Raw genomic sequence first — 24,542 nt, 5'->3', positions numbered from 1 at the left:
ACCCCGGCAACGAAACTTAAGGTATCTGTGTAAAATTTGCCTAATATCGAAATGACATTGAGGAAAACAAAACTCAGTTACTATTTTTGGTCCTCTGCTTGAATTAGTAAGCTACCTTTTCTGCGTTACGGGTCTTTATGAAATCGGAAAACGCGAACACCTTATCTGCTAGTACTTAAGCAGTTTGGAGCTGCATGTCCACTCATGTTGGGTTATAAATGTAGTAAAGAATAGCTCTGTAGATTGGTAGGTAAGATCATATACGTGTAAAGCAGAAATCAGCTTAGTATAAGCTGATTTCTGCTAGTTTTAATCGCCAACGTAAAGTACCCTGTTAAACCACACTGTACCCCGAAAACCAGTTAAAATATTAATTTACTTCACATTAATTCCTAGATTTAATATTATATAACAAGATTTATATTAGAAATTATATTTTAAACGTTAAAACAACCGCTATACGTGTTTTCTAGCTTTGTATCGCTTACAAGAACTAAATGAACACATGCCGACCATGCATTTGTATAGGCGGTTCACGCTCTATGGGCTCCGTAATGGCGGACACGAGCGCCGTTTCCTAACTTGGTCTATACTAACTTTGGCTACCGCATGCGTCTATCTTTATTTCCTACGCCCGCGCAGAGCGTAAAAATGTGACGCTCATACACGATGTTTCCATCTCGTGGTTCGTTAGGCAGTGGGCATTCCTTCCGATTGTTACGTAATGAAACGTCATAGTTAATAGTTATGTTGCAATAAAACATGTGACGTAACAATTAAGCGCAAAATGTCAAATTTCAGCACGGCAATGTTTGTTACTCGAGCGACTTCATTAGCTGATTATTACGAACACGCGACGAACATAAAACATTAGATCGCAGCTTTAACAACGGTTTCTATCGCACAGGCGCACGCACTAGACTGTGGGTGTTGTGGTGATAGTCAGTAATACGCTTTATAACAAGATTTGGTAGCTTGGGTGACAGACGCACGTAAAACATATTACGTCCGGATTTTCAATAAAATTAAACGATCACCGTCCGGATTTACAACTTTTACAATCCTGAAATAATGTATATAATACCTTAAAAACTTCTTTCTTTCTTTACTGTAAATAAACTTTGGAACTTCAAAAGCATCAATTACTGAGAAGGTCTGACCACTGGGAAATAGTAAGAAAAAAAGGGTCCCTTTAATTAGTGCATGTTCAATTTGTCCGCTGGGGGGTGGGTTTTAAGAGTTTTGACCAATATAACAAATCAGAAATAGTGTCCATACCAGACATAACAGACATGCACCCCCCAAAGAAAACAACTTGTAAATGAACATGTACATCATATATCATATACACTGTATGACAAACCTGTCCTCTTCATGTGTTCCACAATCTTTAACTGCAAGCTCAAGAACATCGCGCTCAATAATATCACTCTCCACTGAAACCAAAACATGCATAAGAAAGTTTGAAAAACTGAAATGTTAAATATTACAGTTTTGTTTTTGGATTGATTCCAATAGTTTGTCAATGAAGTCTTCCCTTTCAATTTCGTTTATAGGTGCCAGTACTTCAGTTAAAAAGGCGCTTCCTTCACTGTAAGGTTTAAACTTTGTGTTATAATAATAACAAATACTCTAATTTAGAGTTGTAGACTAACACATACAATTTTACCTTCTTAATGTAAATCCGTTCATCTTAAAAACTTTGACCACAAACGACTTGATTTTCTGAGCCATGTCTGCACATATAGGTCTTATGGAATAACAGAAGCTGAAACGAGGGTAGGAAATATCAGGGAAAACACCACTAGGAATAACGTGCCTTGAATAGTAATTTTAGCAAGACATATAACACGTAAGTATTTAAACAGTAAGCATTGGATATTATTTTATTTAGGTGAATCCCCTAGTTTTCCCGCGTTATAACACCATAGAAATCGTATTTCATTCTTGTATATTAAAATACTGGGGACAAATTCTAGCAATGTTGGATTGAACATACATCATTCCCCTAATACACGTTATCATTAGAACATAAAAATTATTGTATGATACAAATACTTTAGTTTGGATTTCCCATTACTTTCTTCTACAAGAGCCTTGAAAGACATCTAGTATTTCTTGAACTGTCTTATACTACTGTCTATGGTTTTGCATTGAACTTGTAAGCGTACTTTAGCTGTGCCTGTTTTTCTAAACTTATCCAAAGAAAACGCATTCATTTCACTAGCATCATTATATTGTATGATTCTGGACAGTATGCGAAAAAAGCTCTCGTACGTCGAAGTATAAGACGACAGCAAAAACACGACAGCTCGGTGAAAATAAGTTAAAAAAGTATTGCAAGAGATAGCTGTAAGCGGTGCGTGCAAAACGACGAACTCGTTTACTCCCAATAATAATGGTGGTGGTAATGTTTATTTGGATCGTCTAAGTTTTCTAATCAACTGCAGTGCATAATGTTGTAATCAGGATACATTAAACATAGTCCAAGCTAATGATTGTAAAAAGCGAGATGTTCTTTTAAAACCACACTGAGCTAAAAGAAAATGATGGGCATGGTAAAAAAGGAAAAAAGAAATTCTTTTGATTTCCAAGCGAGAAGAAATCTAATTGATCGAAGTCGGGACATTATGCTGCGTTTACATTGAATTAAGTAAGTGCTCAAATCATACGTGGGGTTCAAACCACGCAAAGGTCAATATTGTAGCTCGTGGTATCATAAGTAAAGTTCGGAGTTGCTCTGTGAGTTGCGTTTTGAATCCCCTGCGCTCGTTTTCTCTTTCGATAAAAAGTTTTTGAAGATTGGAGAAGGAGAGCGATTGTTGGAGGACCTGCTAGGGACTTGAAGGCTGCTCCCGTGATCCGACTTCTTCGTCTGAGAGGTCCGGAGCTTGCTGGAGTTTGTTGCTGTGAAGTAAGGGGGACTTTAAGAAGAAGCTTTTGTGGATTTGGGAAGAACATGCTTGTAAGATGTAACATGTAGTTTTTACATGATGTGTAAAAAATTCATGAAAATAAAACGTAAGAGCGAATGTTTGTTAAAAAGAATATTCAATATGAAATTTATTATTAAGATTTGGGAATACTTATCAGATGGAAGATATTTATGAAAACATATGATGTATGGGAGTATGAACACAAGCTGTCATATGAAGTTCAAAGTTTTGTTTGATTGACAGGTAGATGCAAGTCATGCAAGCTTCATCGTGGGCAACATCGTGCTACTCTGCCCACGTTCATTTATTTCTTGATGCTAACTTACTTCTATACAATATGTAGCCTCTTACTGGACACATGTTGGCCCGATTGACCTGAGGCGAGCTTGGTCAATTTGCTTGGTATCATCTGGTGCATTAAACCAGATTTGCTTTCACCAGAAGTCATTGGTTTACCTTTCGTGCTCGAAGCAAGTTTGGATAACTTGGAAGGAAACTCTTGATGTCTTGGGGCCTGGAAATGACATTGATGAGAAACAAGCTTAAGTAATTCCAAAAAAGTTTTCAGGAAAAGAAAAAGTCGTTTTTCTAAAACAGTGTTTTTAGTTTGGGCAAAAAAGTTTATAAAACTTAGCAAAAAGTATTTTTTGTTATTTACCTGCAATGCTGATAACTGGTTTGTTGCGCTATACTGAAGATGAAGAGGAAGTTGGGAGGTGGATGGTGCAGAAGCGCTCCCGGAGTCTCGTTTTGATCCCGGGAAGGTCCTGGGATAATCTGCTGCAGAAGCGTACGTGGGTGAGGGAGGACCTTTCGTCCCAACATCCGAGGAGGAGTGGAGACTTGAGTGAGACTTGCTGGAGGAAAGAGTCTTCCCGTCTCCGGAAGAAAGACGAAGATCTGTGACATCCGCTCCATTATTGCTATTGTTCCGATTGACAGTGGATGTTGGTAGGGAGGATGTGGAGGAAGAAATATGAATATCATAATGGGATCTTCGCTGAAGATCACGGAGACGAGCCATCTCTCGTTGATAATCCTCCTTCGCTCGATGAATTTCATCTCTCTGTCTCTCATTCTCCAACTTTTCTTGATGTATCTTCGCTTTTTCAGCCTCAAGTTCTTGTTTCTCAGCAGCCATTGACTTCTGGAATCTTTCGTTCGTTCGATGCCATTGCTCACGCTCAATTTTTAATTGATGCTGAAAAATAAATTCACAGATAAAAAAACAACAAAAAATCCTAAAACTTTTTTTGGTGGAAACTAAATCACGGAATTAATTTTAATTTTTTTTTTTTTATAACAAAATTTCTTAAATATATTAAATTCAAACCAAACTAAATGTTATACCTGTTGTTTTCTAAGATCATCAAGTTGTTCTTGTTGTTTAATATGATTTCTCTTTAATTCAACCTCCTGTAAATTTCCTCCTCGTTTCTTGGAGTTTTTATCTTGAACGAGGAGCAACTGCTGTTGTAGTCTGCAACAAATCAACAAATTTTAAGTTTATTTTGAAGAAACACTTTTGTTTAGTAATTGCTAAGAAATAGATTAATAGCAACTGTTTATTGCACAAACGAGAGTTTATACAAAACAAGAATTACAGCTTAACAGCATAAAAAAAGTCACTTTATGATAAATTTAAATTTTCCACTTATTTTTTACACAGCTTAGAGCCTTAGACCTAATAAACTAATAACAGATGTATTTGACTTACTTTTCCATGTGTGTGTCCTGTTGTGTAGATATAGACATGTATGAATGTAGTAGATGACTGAGGTTGGTGATGGTGAGGATTTGATCCGATGTTGGAGGAATGTAAGAGTCACCACTTGTGGATGCGGTGGGAGATGGAGTGGGACTTCCCGATGGTTCGTTTATTCCCTGAAAGATGGGAAATTTTCTTTAATATTTGTATAATTTTTTTTTCTCAACATACAAAAGTTTAAGATGTTTTAAAAATAGAAAATAGAATTTAAAGGAGTTTTATCATTTGTTAGAATTATTGTTTATATCAAGTGAGGTTTTATTTCCGGCCAAGAATTGTTTTAGAACGAACACTTTTTCCAATAACATTTAAGAACAACATGTTTAAACACTAAAAAAATGTTGACTTAACTTTTCTAATTTTTTTAACATTTTAATAACAGCTTTTTACCAATGAGAAACTTTTCCATTTTTTTTAAACAGCTAAGTATTCTGTTAGCTAAGTATTGTTGACTTAGTTGACTCACCCATGCCTCCTTGTGGATGCTTCCCTGAGAATCAACTCTTCGAACGAGGACGTCAGAATCAACCAATCCAGAATCACGTTTTGATTCTGATGTCATAGTGGTTTGACTGTTTTGCTCAATAAGTTTTCCCTCGCTTTGTGAATTGTTCATCCATTTGCCTGGTGCCGGAAATTAAAGTGTTTAATTTTATACTTTTCTTGAAAATAAAGTAAAAAATATTATAACAAAAAAATGATAAAATCTGACTTGTAAACAAAAAAAAACAGTAAATCAAAAATCATTAAAAAAGTTTAAAATGTAATAGTTTGCTCACCTCTAGGAGAAGAAGGTTCCTTTCCGTTATCGAATCCACCAAATGTATCGGAACGTTTAGGTAAGATCGATGGTGATCGTGATCCACTTTCATGTTCACCTACACTGGAGGGTTGGCGGGACAAACCACCTGATCCGCAGAATGCATGCGACATTTTTCTTACTGTGGGAAGGTTGGGTTTAAAATTTATTTATTTAGGAATCTTTAGAATTTGTTATTGCAGAATTTTTAAAATATGGGAAAAAGTAAACCCAAATTTAAAAAAGAATAAAATAAATAATTGTTTTTGGAAATGTTTTACAAATAATATCTACAAAATAGAAATGTTTACAATAAATTACAAGGTTGAAGATAGCTTACCTTGCTCAATAGCTTTCAGCAGAACTGGGGTACCCGGTGGTAATGTTAACTTGTTGTTGTTGCTTGATTCATCTTCGGTGGAAAGGAAATAAGTTGGGTAGTTGAAACTCATGTGTGCTGTTGGAAGGAGGGGGTAAAAAATGATTATATTTTAAATGACAGAAATATACATTTTAAAGAAAAACTGCTCAAAACAATAAAGTATAATTGAAAATAGAAGCATACATGTAAATAGAAAAAAATTACTTGAATTTGAAAAAACAACTTCGATTTAAACAATTTTGGTCAGACAAATAAATATATTAATTAAAATAAATTAAAATATTAATATTTATCAAATAAAATAAAAATTATTTGTCAAAACTTACAAATTGCTGTTCCCCGTTCAACAGATTCAGCTAACGATCGGAAAACTTCCATCTTCTGTTTAAGAAGTCGATTTATCGCGTCATCTTTTTGCTCGAGTAAATCGATCATCCGACGAGCTTTATCCAACTTTTGCTCCTGAAGCTTTCGCTCCTCTTCGTCTTCAGAGGGGATTCCTTCATCTAGGAATAAAATTTAGCGTAAAATTTTGGGAGAAAAAATTCATATAAAAGTTTTACTGATTTTTTTACAAATAGAGCAATAATTTGAATTTCACAAAATCTGCCTTAAATTTTTACTAAAATTATGATAACAAATTTTAAAACATCACGACAGAAAAAAGTTCTCTTTTTTCTTAAACGCTTTCAAATCACACTTGACCAGTGTCTTACCCTCTTCTGTGCAGTTTCCCACAGCAGACCTCACAACTTGCATGATGGTTTTACAATCATCAGCTTTATCCACTTTTAATTCGTACATCTGTGAGTTGGCTGTACTGATGAGATATAAACCTTTCTCATCATTTGCTACTTCTCGAACAATCAATCTCATTAAGGGAACTGCTGCAGGCTGTATGAACAAATATATTTAATATTTTCCAAATTTTACACGGTTTTCAGCATTCTTTTTAACTATTTTACATAAACACAAAAAAAATAAACTAAGATGGATTTCACTTTTACAAGATTTATACTCGATTTTTAGCTTTTTTAACTTTTTTCCTTGTTCAGTGCAAATATTACGTGTAAATAAATAGCAAAGCTTTGTCTGCTCAATATTTTAACTAACTTTTAAAGTCACACACAATGTCGGAGTTTAGGAAGCACTAACAATAATTTTAATCTAAAATATATTTCTAAAGTTGTGATTTAATCCTTAATGCATTTAATTGAATTAATAAACAGTAAACACAATTAAACGCATTCCTACCTGTCCAGAAGGAAATGTATATTTTCCATTATTTTCTTGCAGTAAAACAAAACAGTCGGACAACAATAAGAAGAAAGTTTCTGTAGAGGATAACAAAGTTAGAAATAATTACCCGTACTTCCTATATAAGCTTTATAAATACCAGAAAAAACCTTACCTGTAAACTTCTTTGAATTCGATATTTTCCACTGCACTGCGTTGGAACTGTACAAAAGTTTGCGGTTTCTTTTCAACAAGTCTTTTCTTGCAAATTTGCGTCCTTCTGCAATAAAATACAGGATAAAATAATGTAACCCAAAACAGTAAGGCTGATGTTATCCAAAACAAAAAATATTTAATTTTCATTTAAAAAGTCAGAAACTTTCAAACAATTTTTGGTTACTTTTTCTAATGGGGTATAAGTAATTTACTACCAAGCCAAATACTAATATTTTATTTTTTATTCTCACCTTTGAAAGCGGTTGTAGTTTTTGTATCAGTTTTTTCATAGATTTCATACAACAGTTGCTCACGCTCATGAGCTTGTACTTGCTCATCTACATCCTTGGCGATCTCCCGTGATAAATCAAGCGCTCGCTCCAACTCAGCGTAATCCTCTGTGTGGTCTGCGTGGATAAAACCACAAATTAAAACCCATTAATAATTATAAATGTAAGTCTATTTGTCTGGTGTGGAAAACATTTTTGATTGATGTATGAAATTTGTGAAAACTACTATGCAGAAATATGAAATACTTTGCTAAAAAATGTGTTTTAACATAAAAGAAAGTAATTTAACATAAAAAAAAACAATAAAATGTAACATTGTGTCGGCGTTTAACTGCTTAATTTCCTTTAATTTACTGTTTTAAATAGGCTGATCATTACTAAAACAAGTAAAAAATTACGTTATTGCAAAAATGTGTTCTCAGAAATTCCCCTAACTGTCTCCACATTACGTAATACATCTAAACGACGTTGTGACGTAATACTATGAGCGCAAGGATTGCTTTCATCATCGAACAACAACATTAACCTACGTTCAACTTTAAAGCTCTAAAAAAGATCTACCTTTTGCGGGTAACGCGCAGTAACAAACAAAGTAACGTATTTATAACGAACTAACATGCATTCCTACCTTTTTTATTTGAATTTTCCAAAAGCGTCTGCAGCATGATCGGATACTTCGTAACACGCTGAGTGACGAGTAACGCGCACTCGGGAATTCCCTGTCTACGTGTCAGTGGGTTCTTATCACATTTCTGCAACGATTGAAAAGTTAGCGATACATTCGGTTGTCACTCGCCAAGCCTGATAAAGTTTCGGTAAAATTCCGTTGAAAATAACAACGGCAAACCCAAGGGAGTGAATAGTTTCCAAACACGCGTATGTGTGCTAGTTGTCAAGGCTGCAATACCCACTGTAGCAGTTTATAAACAAACATTGCGTCCATAGGCCAAAAATAGTTCAGGAAAAATAGGCAATTATTTCTTGGAAATTTCATACAAAACACTTTGCAATTGCCCTTTACAATGAAATGAACTCTACACAATACATACCTTGATAAACGTGCTGAACTTTTTATCTGTTTTATAAAGTTCCTTATGAGTTGCCACAATCTCGTTTTGCTTGCAACAGAAATCACCGAACACTCGTTTCATATTGTTACCGCTCGTGCCCGACCATTGGGCCACGCATATATCGCCTATACCGTCCACAACCTAAAGTAAAGGCAATGTATTATTACTTAGATTAACCATATCAATGCTTTATAAAGTTAGCAACGTTTATATAGCGTATATAACAACAAGTACCAAACCATCAAAGTAATTAGGAAATACCAACCAAACAAATGGTATGCAAGCTTTATGCAAGTATAGCTAACTCTAACTCGTATTTTAGTAGCTATGATACATTGTGCATTCTATTTCAAAACAACTATTGTGGTATTCTGGTTTTTATAGGCAACGTGGTATAAGTGCGGCAACTTCTACAACCGTGGGCATACCACACCGTATTTAATTCTAAGATTTGTCCTTATTTTCAATGTCTACATCTTATTGAATAGAATTGTCAATATTTCTAAGAAACGTCTTTAGTTTGTCTTATTTACAACAAAGCAGCAAGTGTAAATGCAAACCATCAGATATGCAGCATCGAAATTTCTTGCTAACAAACTTTAGCAACAAAAACAATAAATATTGAAGCAAATATTGTGCCATAATAATTACATTATTTTTTAACTAACATTTTTTAAAAATGGATGTTTATTTTATTCGTAGTATTTCGACAGTAATTTCTCCCATAACCAGACCCCCTTATTCAACTATATACACACCTTTCCCTCGACTTGACGGTCGCTCAATTTCGCTACGAAGTTCGCCACGTAATCTACATGCTCGTCAATTGAGGGAAACAATTTTTCCACAACTTCTGGGTCGATGTGTGCTTCTTTGACCAAACCCCTGGCGAATATCTTTTGCATTATCTTTAAAGTCGTGAGGTAATTCCTCTCCGTCTGAATGAACTCTGTAAAACCGGGAGTGTTTGTTTATTTTACTGTCTGTGGGCGTGAGGATAAACTCGGGTAGGAAAAACAATTGAAAATGCTGCAATTGAGCCGCATGTATTATGCCATACATTATACATATAGCATGGTTGGACACCTTTAGCACATAATATCCAAATATTCTAATCGTGTTTTAAACAATTACCAACAGTCTATGGGATTCGTGAGGACACGGTTTTACAATTCTTTAAATGTTCTTTGTTTACTACCAAATGGGACGAGAAAATAGAATGAAAGATTGACATATATTTCCCACCCTACTGTACATATAGTATATTGAGTAAATCTATCGTATAGATTGTTTACTGCAGGTCGCTACATTGGTTTGGAAATAAACGGGAAACAAACATTCGATTCGTGGATTTCCAACCCATAATTTCTGCGGAAATTCACCCAGGTGCTATTTATACGTTTAGGTGGTCAGAGGTCACTACTGATATAGCGTATACAAGATACAGTATAGAGACTATGGAGTGTGGGAAGATGAAACACCATCATTCCATTTTCTCGTCCCATTTGGTAGTAAACAAGCAACTTTCAAAGAATTATAAAACCGTATCCTCACGACTTCCATAGACCGTTGTTAATTGTATAAAATGATATTTGGATATGTGCTAAAGGTGTCCTATCTTACTCTACGGTACATAAACGTAGCTCCTAACCGAATATATTATCTTGTCGTTTCACATCTTTCTTTGACATCTTTTTCAAGGTTTTCCTGTCCGCCTTTACACTCCATGCCTCGGGCTCAGCCGTTTTAAGGGCTAGATCCGGATCCTTTTCGAGTTCAGCAATGTCCAATGCAGCTATATAAACCGAATGCACAAATTAGGTGACTAGAAATCTATATTTATTTAGTGTCGGGCACCAAACTATTCTAATACTGTTATATATATATTTATGTTTATTTATACACTGCATAATGCGTAGCAAACTATATGACGTACTTACCTTCGTCAAGGGATTCAAAAGAGGCAGAAATAACGTCTTTCATGCTGCGGAAACAAAACGTTATTTAAAACACTACATCTGGTTGCATTACACAAGCTACACTGTGTAGTTTTTCACAGTGAACATGACATAACTTGGTCATGAGTTACTGCAGTTTTAGTCACACATAATATCATTGTATATTTTTAATGCTGTTGTTGCTTTAACCGATTGACGCTTACTGACGTCACATTACGAAAACATTTAAATACTACTTGTAGGTTTCTGATGTGAATTGTTGGTACAGCAGGCAACTGTTTCCAATTCCAGAGTTTTTATGACGTGTTATTGTCGTTTTTCCCATGTGTTATTGTCGTTTTTGTGAGTAGTAGTCATTTTTTGTGTGTTTCTGTCTTTTTGGGGGCATTATTGTTGTTGTTTTGTGTCATATTATCGTTTTAATTGGTGCTATTTTTTGTTGTGTTATGGTTGTTTTGGCATTTTAGTTATAATTTAAAAAGCCAGACTTACTTGTTCATGTATGATACATTGGGAGGCGTCCGGCTGCCTTCGTCGTCATCGTAGTAACTCGATCTACAACGAACACAGTTTAGTTTGTTGTTTATCACAATTAAAATGATTGACCAATTACCTGTTGCTACCACTGCGGTCCTTTGGTACGGTAAGATCGGACGAGTTTGAACCTGTGTTTCTGCGTGAGTGAGGTCCTCCAATAGTCTGTAACACAATAGATGGTGACCTTGTTTCTCTTATGATTAAGGTGATGTCATTTGCGACTTACCGAAATAGGTCGACTCCGGCCTGGTTGTTGGGCATAGTTTGCTGTCGGTGGGTTCCCAACTGTAGATGTATATATGACGTTAATTTAAGAACGCGTGGGTTATATATGTAGATAAAGTTGCTTTTCTAATTCAGTTGTGTTACGTACCTGAGTATTGTGATGGCCTGTTTAACATCATACTCTGGGGCCGTTGTATGATCGACGGACGCTGTAAAAGGGTAAAGGGTTACATAATGTTGAAGAAACTGCTTATTTGGTGTTGTATAGCAACACGATAATATGAAATAATCCAACGCGCACGACGCAAGTCAACGTCCCGGTCGTCACGAATGACATTTCTTCTTTGGTTTTAAGCCGAGAACGACATAAGCAGATTTCATTAAATCTTAGATGGCGGTACATTGCTTGAGCAATAGGCGACTTTACGATTACACTTACATGACCAACCTTCTTTCTGAGTCTGACCCTGGACGTAATATCATCTTTACGCGGTGATGACGTGGCCACGACTGAATTACCGTGAGGCATATTTTGTGCTGAATATGCAAGACTGGTATCACCTCATAACTAAGCAATTCAAAGCACGTAATGTTAATATGCCAAACGTGCCCTCGCTAATACGAAAACGGCTTGTCCTGCCAGCTATGTGACAAAGAATCTATTACCTAGCCTTTGTGGAAGTCCTACAATTGCCTGTTTTTAAGCAAGTCTTGTATTATTGAAGGAGCACACTATGAAACTGCCTTTACTTCCGCTAATAGTTTAGCTTTAGCCCACAAGAACCGTGTCACATCGGTACAACAATAGACCGCATAAGCTACTGGCTAACTTATTTCTTATCAAGAAAAATCATAAACTTTTCTCAGCCAATTAAAATGGTAGCTGCCAAGATGGGCAACGCTTGCACCTGTTCTGGGCTGAAAACGCAAGTTACTAGGAAACATTGGGCGGGCGAAAACGAGGGCGCTTAACTTCAAACAATTATAGATCTGAGGACATACGAGAAGACAACACATCAATGCAACTGCGAACGCGTACTGTCCGAACACGCATAGATAAAGTAACGATCAATTAGATCAGGCGGCCAGTCATTGGTAGTTTCCTGGTGACGTATGCTTCTTGTGTAGGAGCGAAGGCATGTGTTTCGTCACAACAAGCAACATGCAATGTACTTCCGGGCAGAGGACGCGTCGATTAGGAGCAAAATAAATAATGTTGTATTGCGTATTATCTAACACATAATAACTCATACACCAAGAAACGGTGAAACTTCGGCGAAAGGGGTAATTTGCGTTGTCACCCTACACCAAAACGTGACTAAAAGCGTTTAGGGAACAATGGTTTCTCATTACATCGCTTAACATATTGAGAAGCCTTAAAATAACTGTGAAGTATTTATACAGGCGCTACGAAGACGTAACTCTGGGAGTAGGCGCAATTAAAGAGAGCATATGATTTGAATAATAACGTTGTTTGTTAGAAGTATGTGACGCATTGCGTTGTGCTTAACCTACAGTGATTGTAACCTACACACGGTCATATAGTTGTAAGGGGACACAGCTGGCCAAGTTTCGGATTATTTCCTAAACCAACTAATTCTGGATATAAACATGGAGAAAGGCATTGTTATTTCTGGCTGCTACTACCGGACGGAAGGCAGTAGCGATTTAAACTCTGTTTGATTGTTAATCGATGAATTAAGTGCATCGTTGGGTGCTGGGGCTGGCATTGTGCTTATATAAATATACAGTCATATTCTAATGCATACTTGTTCATTTTCATTGTTGTTTTGACTTGGATTCGCACTATTATTTCGGATCATATATTTTTACTGTATTCGAGTCACGGGATAAAAAAACTGTTTTTTTTGTATGTATGCACGTCATATTATATTGCATTGTTACGTACAGCATAGACTAGAGGTTGTACTGAGGTCACGGTTATAAACGGGGAATATAAAACATGGTTAAAATACCTTGTTAAAGACAAATACAACGTCGCTTGATTAAACATAGTTCTAATTGAATGTCGTTAAATCCCTGTAATGTCTAGACAGGTTTGGATTTAAGGCTTGGTGTGGTGACACACGGTAAGCTATTGTGTATATGCTAACTTTAATAACTTGCCTACGTTGCCTCCCACAACGTTATAAATTCTACAAGAGCTCTTCGCGTTGGTTTATCTGACACAACACCTCGTCATAGCATCAACAAATAGACCTGTTGTCCACCAGGCAAGATAACATACATGTTTTGCTTACCTGCCCTTTACGTCGTCGGATAGTGTGCAATTCATTTGCTTTAAAAGGCGTAGGCGATAGACTGTACCATATACTCTGGTTTGAAACGACATCTGTGTCGTCTACTGATTGGTAACTATGATGGGTCGATCTACGTTGTTGTTTCTTTTCTTCCATAATTTAACTTTTGTTACTCTCTTCATGCACTGGGAACAGTGGAAAACTCACTGCCTAAGCGACCCTGTCAATTTCACTCGCAACCGGTAGCCACCGCTTTGTCTATCGTTATTGTTTACTAAATACACGACTCTCTGCTAGCTGGGCTGAGGCAGTCGCAGTAGAACAGGATGTGGTGACGTCATTGAAATCACGCTAAGACAAACCAACTGCAAAACTTTCTCACTTTTTCTAGAAATTTTCCCCACCGAAACTGACATTCTAAACATACTTTCCAAGCTGGGTTGTAGAAGTATACATAGGTTAATTTACAAGGCATGTATACGTCATTTTGAACGGGTAAGAGTTAAGGTGGCGTATTGACGTAAAGCGTCAAACACTTTAAGAGGAATTTGTAAGGGCGAAGGGCTTGACCTGACAAGAAAACGACAAATTTAACATTGTTGGAAAGCGTGCACACCTGACGCACTTAAAGAGCGCTAATGTCGTTAGAAATAACTTGCTAACACAACAGCGTGGACCGCGACACGTATTTTGACGTCACAATGGAATCGAATTTGAAATGGAAGTAATTAGAAACACAGAATGACGTACATTGTGTGCGATTAGACAATATATCAAAAATATGGTTGAATCTTTTTGCGATTTACATATTAACCTGGCACGAACAGACGTACAATCGCTGCAAAATATGAAGCGTTTCGGTAATAGTTATTCGCGTGCGGTGCATTAGTTGTTACGGAATTCGTCCAAAACTAGGAATGCCAAGTTGCAACCCAAGCAGCTAATTGAAGCTGCTTCGATCGCAGATAGTGCAATGAATGGCCCGTACCTTGTACCGTTGCCGTAAACATATTTACCGATCGTTATAAATAGAAGAGTAATTGCTTCGGTAAATTAATTACTTTATATGGAGTAATGGGGGCGACTGACCGTTCGGGGAATCGAATGAGTCGATCTAGTAATATACTGCATGAGCATATTAATGCAAATAGAGACATAGCTCTTTGGCGGCACCACGTGAGCGACGTGAAGGTAATTAGACAGCAACCAAATCGGCTTACACGACGACGAGCGTTTATTTTCGCTTACCAAAACAACACTCACCTTATTCGACTTGTTCTTGGAAGTGTTGTTCTCTTTTATTGCATCGGTTGACTCGTATGTTTCTGCAAAGTAAAGGCAGTTTGTTTATGAACACGGCGAGCATGAAACCTTGTTTTCTTTGTTAAAAAACATATAGGTCGAAGTAAATGTGTTGCGACATGAGCGTGGCCTTTATCTTACCTTTAATTCTGCTAAGACAACAAACAGTGTTGGTAATATGCTAATTAATATACAATACTAATCTCTATGATTGTTGTAGCTCTGAAAACAACAAGCCAACTTAATAAATTAAAAGAAAAAAACACAATAGTACCAAGAAACAAGAACTAATATAATAATACTCTCAATCACACAGCTACTATACACTTATACCTCAGAAGGTAAAAATTCACTGTTGCAACCATAGCACTGACCACTATGTCCATAACAACCTTATACAATCGTTCACTTTTATAACTACGTCGTCGTACGTCATACTACATACGGTGGCATTGTGACGTCACTTGTAAATAATGTAACGACGCTGTATTCCATGGAGGCCAATTAAATATTGATGGTACACAGAGCAAGTAGGGACGATCCAGCGCCAGTGGTTTCAAGTGATTTTCTCTTTACCGTATAGTCAGCTGCCTTTGCAATTAACTCTGATAAAACATGAATGTGTCGCTGATTCAACTGAGCAGTTTCTGAGTTTTAATCAAATTTACCATATTACTAATATTAAATTAGCGGTGGTTGTATAGCCTGCTTTCAGGTTTACTTGGAACTAGATGTGTTGTGGACATACACCCGTATGAAGATAATCCTGCAATTAGATCCCTGGAACAGCGAAAACACGACGTGTACAAACACAAGCAGCGCTCGTGTCGCCAGTATCTACAACAAAGATGGCACCATACCTAACCACTCGTCTTGTACCGATTGCGCAAGTCTCTTGAGTAAACAATATATGTCGATTATGCTTGTACCAACTCGCATTAAACCCTGTGACACTCGTATACTTGTCAGACAGGCACATGGTAGGGGGGGGGGGGAGATGGGACAAACTTGGTAGTAAACAAAACAACTTTAAAAATTTATAAAAACGACTTCCATAGACCTTTGTTAGTTGAACATGATCAGGGTATTCGGATATTATGTTCTAAAGGTGTCCCGTCTCCCCCCACCCTATTATATAACTTAACTGATCTGCAAAATCATACAACTGCTTTTTTGCTAATCATTACAAGTGTAACTTACGCAGTTCTGTCTTAAACACAGAGCAGCACTTTCTAATTCCTTTTTTTTCACTTTTTTGTTTTGCAGGCGCAGATGTGGGAACGAAAAGCAAACACGGTATCGGGTCTGCGCTACAGAAGCGTTAAAATCGAATTACTTTCTCAAGGTTTAACTGTGAGTCTTATCACGAGGGCGAGACGAAGAAGGGAATAATAAACTACTTTTTGGTTGGGAAAGTAAGATACAGGTGTTAGTTAATCACGTGTAACGTTGGTTTCTATATTGGGAAACACTCGTTTTTTTACGAGGCCTTGTCACGCGTTTATTTCGGTAAATAATACAATAAATCAATACTGCCGCGGGAAGAGTCTAAAATAGTTTCAGAATTCCATAAATGTAGATTGTCGTGTCGTTACATTGTAAAGGCATCGCTTAACATGGTCGCGACATCGTTACGAATTCCTGACTCTACAGATATTAAATGAATACAATTCGGCCTGGAATTTCAGCAACTTTGCCAGACAGGGAGAAATGTGGGCGATAACGGTGGAATTTCAATTAGATTCAAACTGAATTGACGTCAAGTCGTTTTGACAGCTCTGCTAACAGTGCTGCACCGTTGAAAAATACCGAAAAAGATTCTACGAAATCGCGACTTTTTCTGTATGTACATTGTACTGAAGGATTGCAACTCTGTTTGATAGAAGTCTACATAGAAATACAACGAATAAGGGAGCCCTGACTGAGCTAATGACGTCAACTGTCAATCACTTCGAGAGCATGTTAAATGTCGGTTTACTAAGAACTGCAGCGCATCTGTAATTTCCCTGACGATGAAACAAGAAAAATACCCGACGTTGAGTAATACAACGTTATATGGAAAACGGTAAAAGTATGTTAGCTTCTCTTGCATTTTTTCTCGGTGTAATGTGGCTTTGAAATAATAAAAAAACAGCGAAATAATTCGGAAGATATCGGGGTCCAATGTGTACCGGTATTGCGGGAATTCGATTATCAATAGTCATGAAATATCCGGGCACTTGTGGCGCCGAACTTGTTGGTTTACCTTTTTGCCTACCAAGTTTACTAAAAGGAAACTGATGCGACAAACCCTAGGTTCCCACGCTTGCATACTGACAGACTGCATGCTGTCGTGGCAGAGCGAGTCGATTTCTGAAGCAATACTTGCACGGCGTCGTTTACAAGGCCGCTGTGTCATAACGTCTGAAGCGGAGATCGGGTTTCCTATACTTGAGATAGCAATTTGATTCGACCTGACGTGAACCTTGGTACTTTTCAATCAACACAACCTCACGGTGAGGTAAAGCAAACACGCTATTGATTCGTCAGCGAATTGGAAACTGCTGAACGTGTCTGATGCTCAAATGCCCTGGGCTAAAAGCGAGCTGCCTCTAACTGGTGTTATTATCCCTCGTTAAATCTGCGAGCAAAACTGGCTGGTATTGACGAAATGAACAGATCTCGACGCCCTCTGTTCCTTTGTGGTCGTAACCGCAGTTTGAAGGCTCTGTACTCGCTCCAGATAACCGACAGTGTATCCTTACCAGCAAGCATTTGTGGCACCAATGTACGAAGAGAGAGTCAATATTTGCACAGAGCAATCGGCGCGCCCATTACCCGAGCACACACGACCGCACGAATCGTCATATTTTACAACCGTATTGGCATTAGAATAATGAATAGAAGCGCGATCCAGCCACAAAATACACGGAATCGTAACAACGAAAAACAACGCTGCACAAGGAAAAACCGCGAGAAACTGAAGGTAAATTTCACCGAAGTCTGATAAAAACAGACCGTGCACATTGTATTTACCAATCAACCATTAATACGGTTTCTAGGAAACTGAATGCTTGCACACATGAGCCATATATTGCTTAAAGGTTGATCATTTACACTGAGTTAACAAGAAGGCGAACTTCGTTGCCTGTGTTAACAGAACTTACTTTACAAGGTCACTCTCTACATAGTTCACAAATACTGTTCCCTACTACCCTACACATTGTTAAACTAAGTCTATCCTTATTTGAATTTGATGCAACCTTATTTCTGCAATACCCCCTAAATCACACATACAAACGCAGCAACTATAATTCTACCATGAATTACACAGTGCACGAAACTTTTAAGTTCCATATAGTCAGTACCAGAAATGATAGAAAACCAGCCATGCCGGATGCGGCGATGGGTGTAAACACGAAGACTATGTCGTTGACGCACATGAAATTTAGCCCGGCTTACCATATAAGGGTGAATTACCAGTTCGATCCGCAAAAGGAGCAAACAACAACGACTGCGCTATTTCTGTCTGCTTCATGCCCCTATGTGACTGTAGACCGCGATTCAAAAGATACGGAATGTCTGCCTTGAGCACACTTACTAATAACGTTGAATGGGCTTCTACGAGCTTTTAAAGCCAATAAAGAATAGGTTAGCTATGTTGAGCACCGCATTCAATTCAGCTCGGTCTCTACTCTAACGTTCTGTAAACGAACTAAAACTCTGAAGTCAACTGCAACCTAGAAGTGCTTAGCAAAGTGTGCGTAGACTATACGTAATCCTGCCTTTCCGTATTGAAACTATGTTTCTTATGAGGCAACCTTTGGCCGAATTGCGGTCGAGATAGAATGATCAAGTATTGACATGGGAGTCGAAAATGAGTACGGTTACATTACGTCATAGTTTACATATCCACAGTCACGTGTTACGCGCTGTGGTGCGACATTCTTCTTACTCATTACAGTTCTCTTTATACCATCTGTTTCTCTACAACTGCTCTCACATGTAAGTGCTACTGAGTACTGGTTTGATTACATCATGACATAATATATATAAATATAAGGGCGACTACTTTGTAAAACATTAGTTTTTTTTCCTATACAACAGCTGAACAGTTAAAAAGCACCGAGCTACAGACCTCGTGCTGTTAAAATCCATTAAGCTGTGTGCTACTTTTTCTCACCAACGTTGCTATGACGACTGCTGCGAGGTCAAATACCTTTCCCGGCTCATGCTGAGAAACCAGACGTTTGATTACTGGTTATTAGGCGATCAAACAGTGGTGGTGACGGACGTGGTATCGAATGGAATTTTCCCATTACAAGCAGGCGATAAATAACTGACATTGAGAAGGCGGGAGTTTAACACGCGAAGCATCTTTCGTAGCCGCCAATTATGAAGTATCGAATACGGTGACGGACGCTTCTCGGAACCAGCTACCGTTACGTGCGTGGAACATATTATGACGTCAAGCGAGTATAGGCGTGAGCGACACGGCCCCATGACGCCCTAAAGGTTATTATAAGCGCCTGGCTAAATAAAACAAGAATAGACCGAGTACATGAAAGGTGGTTCGATCACACAATACATGTTATATAATGGAGCTTTATGCCTTTGATGGATCAGAGGCGGTCTAAACCTGTTTGGGAGGGAATTGTGGGCGACAAATCCACAAAAAAAAACCTGACAAAGTTGGTCAATAAGTTTAACATAAAATCAAACCATATACTGGAAGCGACGGAACATTTTATTTATTAGTTTATAGACGTTGTTCTAGAGAAATGGAAATTAAAATAAAATTTCAATAAGTTTTAAGTAGAAGCTCATTATATTATATTAGACCTGGCCGACTACAAGCTGAAAATATAACAGTTTCACTAAATTTAGAACGGAGCTGAATAAGTATACACAACTCGCCTATAAGAACTTCACACTTGACTGGTTTCTGACTCATATTCTTATAATATCGAAGGTTATTTATAGACTAACAAAAAAGTACCAACTATAGTAGGGTGGGGGGAGACACCTTTTTATTCCATGTGAACAAAGAACATTCAAAGAATTAAAAAAAAAACGTATTTTCACGACTCCAATATACTGTTGTTATTTGCTTAAAACACGATTAGAGTATCTCTTTATTTTGTGCTGCAGGTGTCCCCTCTTATCCCACTATACTCTATATGATCAGTAAAAAACTGCTTACAGAATACGTTCATGCTGATCTGTGGGTTCGTAACCAAGAACAATTACAGGGTAATTAAAACAATTAGAAACAACGCGAGGTTATACGAGCATTTTAATTGTTTAAGACCGCACTGTGGTTATCATTGTCAACATAGACCGATTAAGCCAGTGCAAGGGTTACGTTAATCAATAGACTGAAATGTAAACGGAAATCGACCTTTAACAGTTCAAAGGTTCATTTTAAGTTAAAATTTGACGAAACTGAATTAATGATCATAGTTTTGCTATAAGGACTCCCCTTTTTCTTGTAAAGTTTCCTCTCTATTTTTGGCTTAATTACAAATAAAATATTACTTCACGTTTATATAAGACTGATTTCACATAAACTTTCTCTGGTACATACTTTCTAGAATACACAACACCTTGTATGTAAATCCTGCGGGCAAAGCTTTTAGAAAACGTTCTACCTACTTGGTTCCGCTGTAATTCTCCTCTGAACAATACAGAAAACAGAAGTGAACTAAACGGCTACCTGGCTGTGGTGCCTTGCGCAACAGCCGTATAGGTAAGATCCTATTTCAGTGGTCGGCGTGGTCGCCCCGTTTGCTAGCACGTAATACCATCTTGAAAAAGCGGCGTCTACGGCCAAGGAAAACCGGAGGCGTGGTTCACCGCTGGCCATTACAGTACACGGGAGAATAGAGATTCATATTGGCGGGCTATGGTGGCCAGCAAGCGATAATTAGATGCTATCTGGCGACAAAGCTTGCGTCATGTCTGTTTAACTACATTTAATTGGGAAAGGCCGATTCATTTTGGCCGTGCCCGCACTTCGCTACAGGTCTGTGTGAATCGTCGTGCTTGGTGGATTGCATCCATGCATATGTTCGATTACGTAGTTCATGGTATCTTAATTTACACCACAATGCTTGACTAGCGGCTGCACGGTTATTGCAGCCAAAAAAGGGTTCCGATATGCATTCTGCGCACGGTAGTTCAACAACAAATAAACTATATTTTGTATACCAGCCAAACAAAAGATACATTCAAATTGTTATCTACATTGGCGGGGTAACTGTTGCAAAACAAGCAGTCTGAAACCGAATCCCATAAGAAAGCTCCTGCAGTTAAAATTGCTTTCTGTCAACAACGAACTTAAACAGTCAAAAGGTGCCGGGTTTCCGAGGGAAAACAAAAAAAAAACTTCAAAAAATATGTCGCCGGTGCCGAAGGGATTAGAGACAACAATGAAGATGGGTGTGTGCTGCCGAAGCTTGCCGGCTTTAGAAATAAATGAACCCACCTAGTCCAAAACAACGGCCGGGACTTTCAACACAGTTGAAGCGTTAAGACGATTCGCTAAGCGGCGCAATTCGGGCGGAGTTAATGTTACATCCACCTGAAGTATAATATCGCATGATAGCCGTTTCTAGAATTAACTGCTGGGTAATTCGACCGAACACGAATTCGGAATTACGTTTCAGACAAAACTGATTGCGTGATAGGGAAATCCTCTTACCAAGAAGCAAGGCTTAACATTAAATTTATGCTAAAACGTTTTTCTTCTAATAACTGTAATCACAATTCTTTTGTCTACCAGTACACACTCTGTCTTAATAAACGTACATTAAGCTGCCATGTCTGAAGTGTTGTCAAAACGCAGCTAAAATGCAGGAAACGTCTCGAAACTGTCTCCGGTAATTTTAACGAGTTGGGTCAACCCTCAACTAAAACTTGGCTTCTACACAGGATGTGTGAGCGGTTTTCGGCCGACACAGTTAACATAACAAATCGAATACATAACCTAAAGGTCGCGACGAAAGTATGCAATGGACCGACGTAAAACAATATCCATGTTGCTACGAAACCTACCTTGAGTTTAGCCATTACACACCAAACTCAAACCAATGGCGGCAACTAAAGAAATGTCGTTTGAGTTCGCGTTTGATCAACAACGTTACAGTGTTTCCGTTTTACTTGTAATTTATACAATATATTTGAAATAGTAATGGTCAACACTGAACGGTTTTATGTTATACAAGAAAAAGGTTTTGGGTGAATTTTAAGTCTGGAAACACTGAAAAACACCGGACGGCCAGGTTTACTGTCATGCTCGGTTGATTTCACCATTCGTACGGGCACATTATTTTCCAATTTTCCATGATCGGTAAATGTTACGCTGCACCTACACGTATATTGCAACCTGCGTGGTAACTAAACGAATATTTATTAATTAATAATTCTAATTTGACATTACATACACAGTAGTGTGGAGAAAGGCGGGACACCTTTAGCACATAATAGCCAAGTAACCTGATCGCATTTAAACAATTAACAACGGTCTGTTGGGGTCATGAGTAAACAATTTTATATTTTTTTCAATGTTCCTTTTTACTCCCAAATGGGGCGAGAAAATAGAATGAAAAAGTATCATATCTTTCCCAATCCTACTATATACGTGTGTATACAACACCTAAATATTAGTAAACTACGCTTATTTCGTAAGCAAATCAACAACCAAACAACAAGCTTGTTTTGCAACAAGAGGCAAACTAAAAGACGCAATTGCATAAGGTATACAGTCACGCTTATTGCGTGTTGTTTGTTTTTACATTAATAACACGACGAAATTAAACGTATTCCGTGTACGAATGATCGTTATCTAATACGAAGACCGTGACGCTATTCATAGAGATAATTACTTTGCGCAAAAATAGGAAATTATATCAGAATACGTAGAGCTACGTAGACGTGTATATTAGCTTGAGGGGCGGCGATGGTTAAATTACGTATTTCGGAGAATTGACGACCAGGTATACGTGACGTTTTAACGGTCGTGTGTGGTCTCATTCCCCGTTGAAAGATACCCATAGCGGGAATTATAATGATGCTACGTGACAAAACTTCGCTCTTTTACAAATTTTACAAAACGCCGCCACACCCGAGAGAGTTATTGGGCAAATAACAGAACTGCCCATACACAATATGAATTACGGATAAAAAACCACGACATTCCTGTAACTAAACTCATTCTGTGCGTCATGCGCTTTGAACTTTTGAATTGTTGAATGGTCTCAGTCTTACCTTTCTTGGTTCGTGGTAAAGTGGAAGCATGCTGATGGTGATCCCAGTTTGTGAATACATCTTCGTTATTGTCGTCTGACAAAGGAGAATCTACATTATCCTCGTCCGAGTTAGAAGACGTCAATGTCTCCTGGCGCGCCTTGATCAGCTCGTCGCGTTCGGCGATCTCACGAGCCCGGCGCGATTTACGGCGACCGTGCGGCGACAGAGTCGAGCTGATCCGGCGGAAGAAACGAGGCGAGTCCTTAGCCGGGGAATAGGGCGGTCGGTTGGGGCTTGGGGGCATTGGGTTGGACGAAATTCTGGACGCAATGCTCGGGTTTCGAGATAGCGCGGATTTCTGCTTCCCTTCCCCGCTGCCAACGCTCATATGGTCGTTATCTGATGATTCGACCGAGTTTCTATGATTGTTTGGGTCGCAGTTTATCTCAATGAACTCGGAGTTGTCGGTTTCGCTGGAGAATAGACCGACGAAGGAAGGGTGCCGAGTATCAGCTGCTTTTGGTTCAACAGGGTCAGATAAGTTGGCTTGCTCAAAGGCAAAGTTGGTTAGCTTTGCACGTCGAGCCCGAGTTCGACGGCCTAAAGTCATGGTCGCAAAACCGTTGGATATTTTCGAGGAGATGTTTTCGTTCACATCATTAACCGGCTCCTGCAGCTCGCTTATATTAGGCGGGGGGTTGCGACGTAAACTCCAAGTGTGAAAATTGTTCTTCTTTTTCGGTGGTTTGAAGTCTTGATTGCATTCTGGGTAGCCCCAATGTGGTGAAAGCAAACCGCTCGTGTCAAAGTCCGAACTGGAGCTGCTGTTCAGACGTTTCCTTCGAATAAAATCAAGCAATCCAGACGAAGAGCTTCGACGCTCATGTTCCGATTCCGACTTCTTCTGGAAGACGTTCAGGAACGCGAGGCTGTTTTTCTTTCTTCTTAATCCATTCTGGGATAATCCGTTTAAGTTTCCACTGGACAAGCGTCTCGTAAACGGCCGCTGATTCTCAGTATCCGTCATTACAACCATAAGTTTCTACTTTATATCACTTGCACTTGATCACTTAAGTTTATGGTGGAAAAGCAACAAATATTAATGATTTCTAACCGAATATGACAAAATAGATTGCATAAAACTAAACGTATAGCGTCTGTCTAGAAACCGGTCGTCGCCAGGTAATTTAATAATTATGTAAAACCTACATAACGACAATTAAACCGCGTGTTTTGTAAGATTAGAGCAATCACACTACACGACACACGTCTTCGAGATGTGACGCACGGGCAGTGTGGTTCGAAAACCAATTACATAATCACTCAAAATATT

At 38.2% G+C, this 24,542-nt stretch overlaps 2 protein-coding genes across 6 annotated transcripts in view; both read right to left on the bottom strand.

The window, feature by feature from the left end:
• LOC100180177 (DNA polymerase epsilon subunit 2) overlaps positions 1 to 1,895 on the bottom strand; it is a 4,118-nt gene extending 2,223 nt beyond the window's left edge. Inside the window, exons 1-4 of the mRNA XM_018816379.2 lie at positions 1,670 to 1,895; positions 1,491 to 1,591; positions 1,364 to 1,436; positions 1,084 to 1,162 (exon numbers count right to left, since the gene is read on the bottom strand). Coding sequence (XP_018671924.1) covers positions 1,084 to 1,162; positions 1,364 to 1,436; positions 1,491 to 1,591; positions 1,670 to 1,734 — 318 coding nt within the window. The 5' untranslated portion in view covers positions 1,735 to 1,895. The remainder of the gene's footprint in view (positions 1 to 1,083; positions 1,163 to 1,363; positions 1,437 to 1,490; positions 1,592 to 1,669) is intronic.
• Positions 1,896 to 2,218: 323 nt separating this feature from the next.
• LOC100175494 (rho guanine nucleotide exchange factor 28-like) overlaps positions 2,219 to 24,542 on the bottom strand; it is a 40,269-nt gene continuing 17,945 nt past the window's right edge. For 3 of the 5 annotated variants that reach the window (XM_018816413.2, XM_018816414.2, XM_009863625.3), the window contains 23 exons: positions 14,942 to 15,003; positions 11,566 to 11,626; positions 11,419 to 11,477; positions 11,269 to 11,354; positions 11,148 to 11,210; positions 10,638 to 10,681; positions 10,349 to 10,492; positions 9,456 to 9,646; positions 8,677 to 8,838; positions 8,256 to 8,379; positions 7,589 to 7,744; positions 7,297 to 7,401; positions 7,140 to 7,219; positions 6,602 to 6,779; positions 6,212 to 6,391; positions 5,844 to 5,960; positions 5,484 to 5,645; positions 5,171 to 5,328; positions 4,654 to 4,820; positions 4,287 to 4,416; positions 3,595 to 4,137; positions 3,288 to 3,450; positions 2,219 to 2,907 (listed from right to left, as the gene is read on the bottom strand). In XM_018816413.2, the coding sequence (XP_018671958.1) occupies positions 2,717 to 2,907; positions 3,288 to 3,450; positions 3,595 to 4,137; positions 4,287 to 4,416; positions 4,654 to 4,820; positions 5,171 to 5,328; positions 5,484 to 5,645; positions 5,844 to 5,960; positions 6,212 to 6,391; positions 6,602 to 6,779; positions 7,140 to 7,219; positions 7,297 to 7,401; positions 7,589 to 7,744; positions 8,256 to 8,379; positions 8,677 to 8,838; positions 9,456 to 9,646; positions 10,349 to 10,492; positions 10,638 to 10,681; positions 11,148 to 11,210; positions 11,269 to 11,354; positions 11,419 to 11,477; positions 11,566 to 11,626; positions 14,942 to 15,003 (3,326 nt within the window). In that variant the 3' untranslated portion in view covers positions 2,219 to 2,716. Of the gene's footprint in view, positions 2,908 to 3,262; positions 3,451 to 3,594; positions 4,138 to 4,286; positions 4,417 to 4,653; positions 4,821 to 5,170; positions 5,329 to 5,483; positions 5,646 to 5,843; positions 5,961 to 6,211; positions 6,392 to 6,601; positions 6,780 to 7,139; positions 7,220 to 7,296; positions 7,402 to 7,588; positions 7,745 to 8,255; positions 8,380 to 8,676; positions 8,839 to 9,455; positions 9,647 to 10,348; positions 10,493 to 10,637; positions 10,682 to 11,147; positions 11,211 to 11,268; positions 11,355 to 11,418; positions 11,478 to 11,565; positions 11,627 to 14,941; positions 15,004 to 23,227; positions 24,304 to 24,542 lie in introns of those variants that run through there. The other 2 variants (XM_018816416.2, XM_018816415.2) reach the window with 2 other exon arrangements.

This window comes from Ciona intestinalis, unplaced genomic scaffold, assembly GCF_000224145.3.
Source record: "Ciona intestinalis unplaced genomic scaffold, KH HT000184.2, whole genome shotgun sequence".
NCBI lineage: Eukaryota > Metazoa > Chordata > Ascidiacea > Phlebobranchia > Cionidae > Ciona > Ciona intestinalis.
Note: the sequence above shows the minus strand (reverse complement) of the source record. Positions and strands in the feature narration are given on the sequence as shown.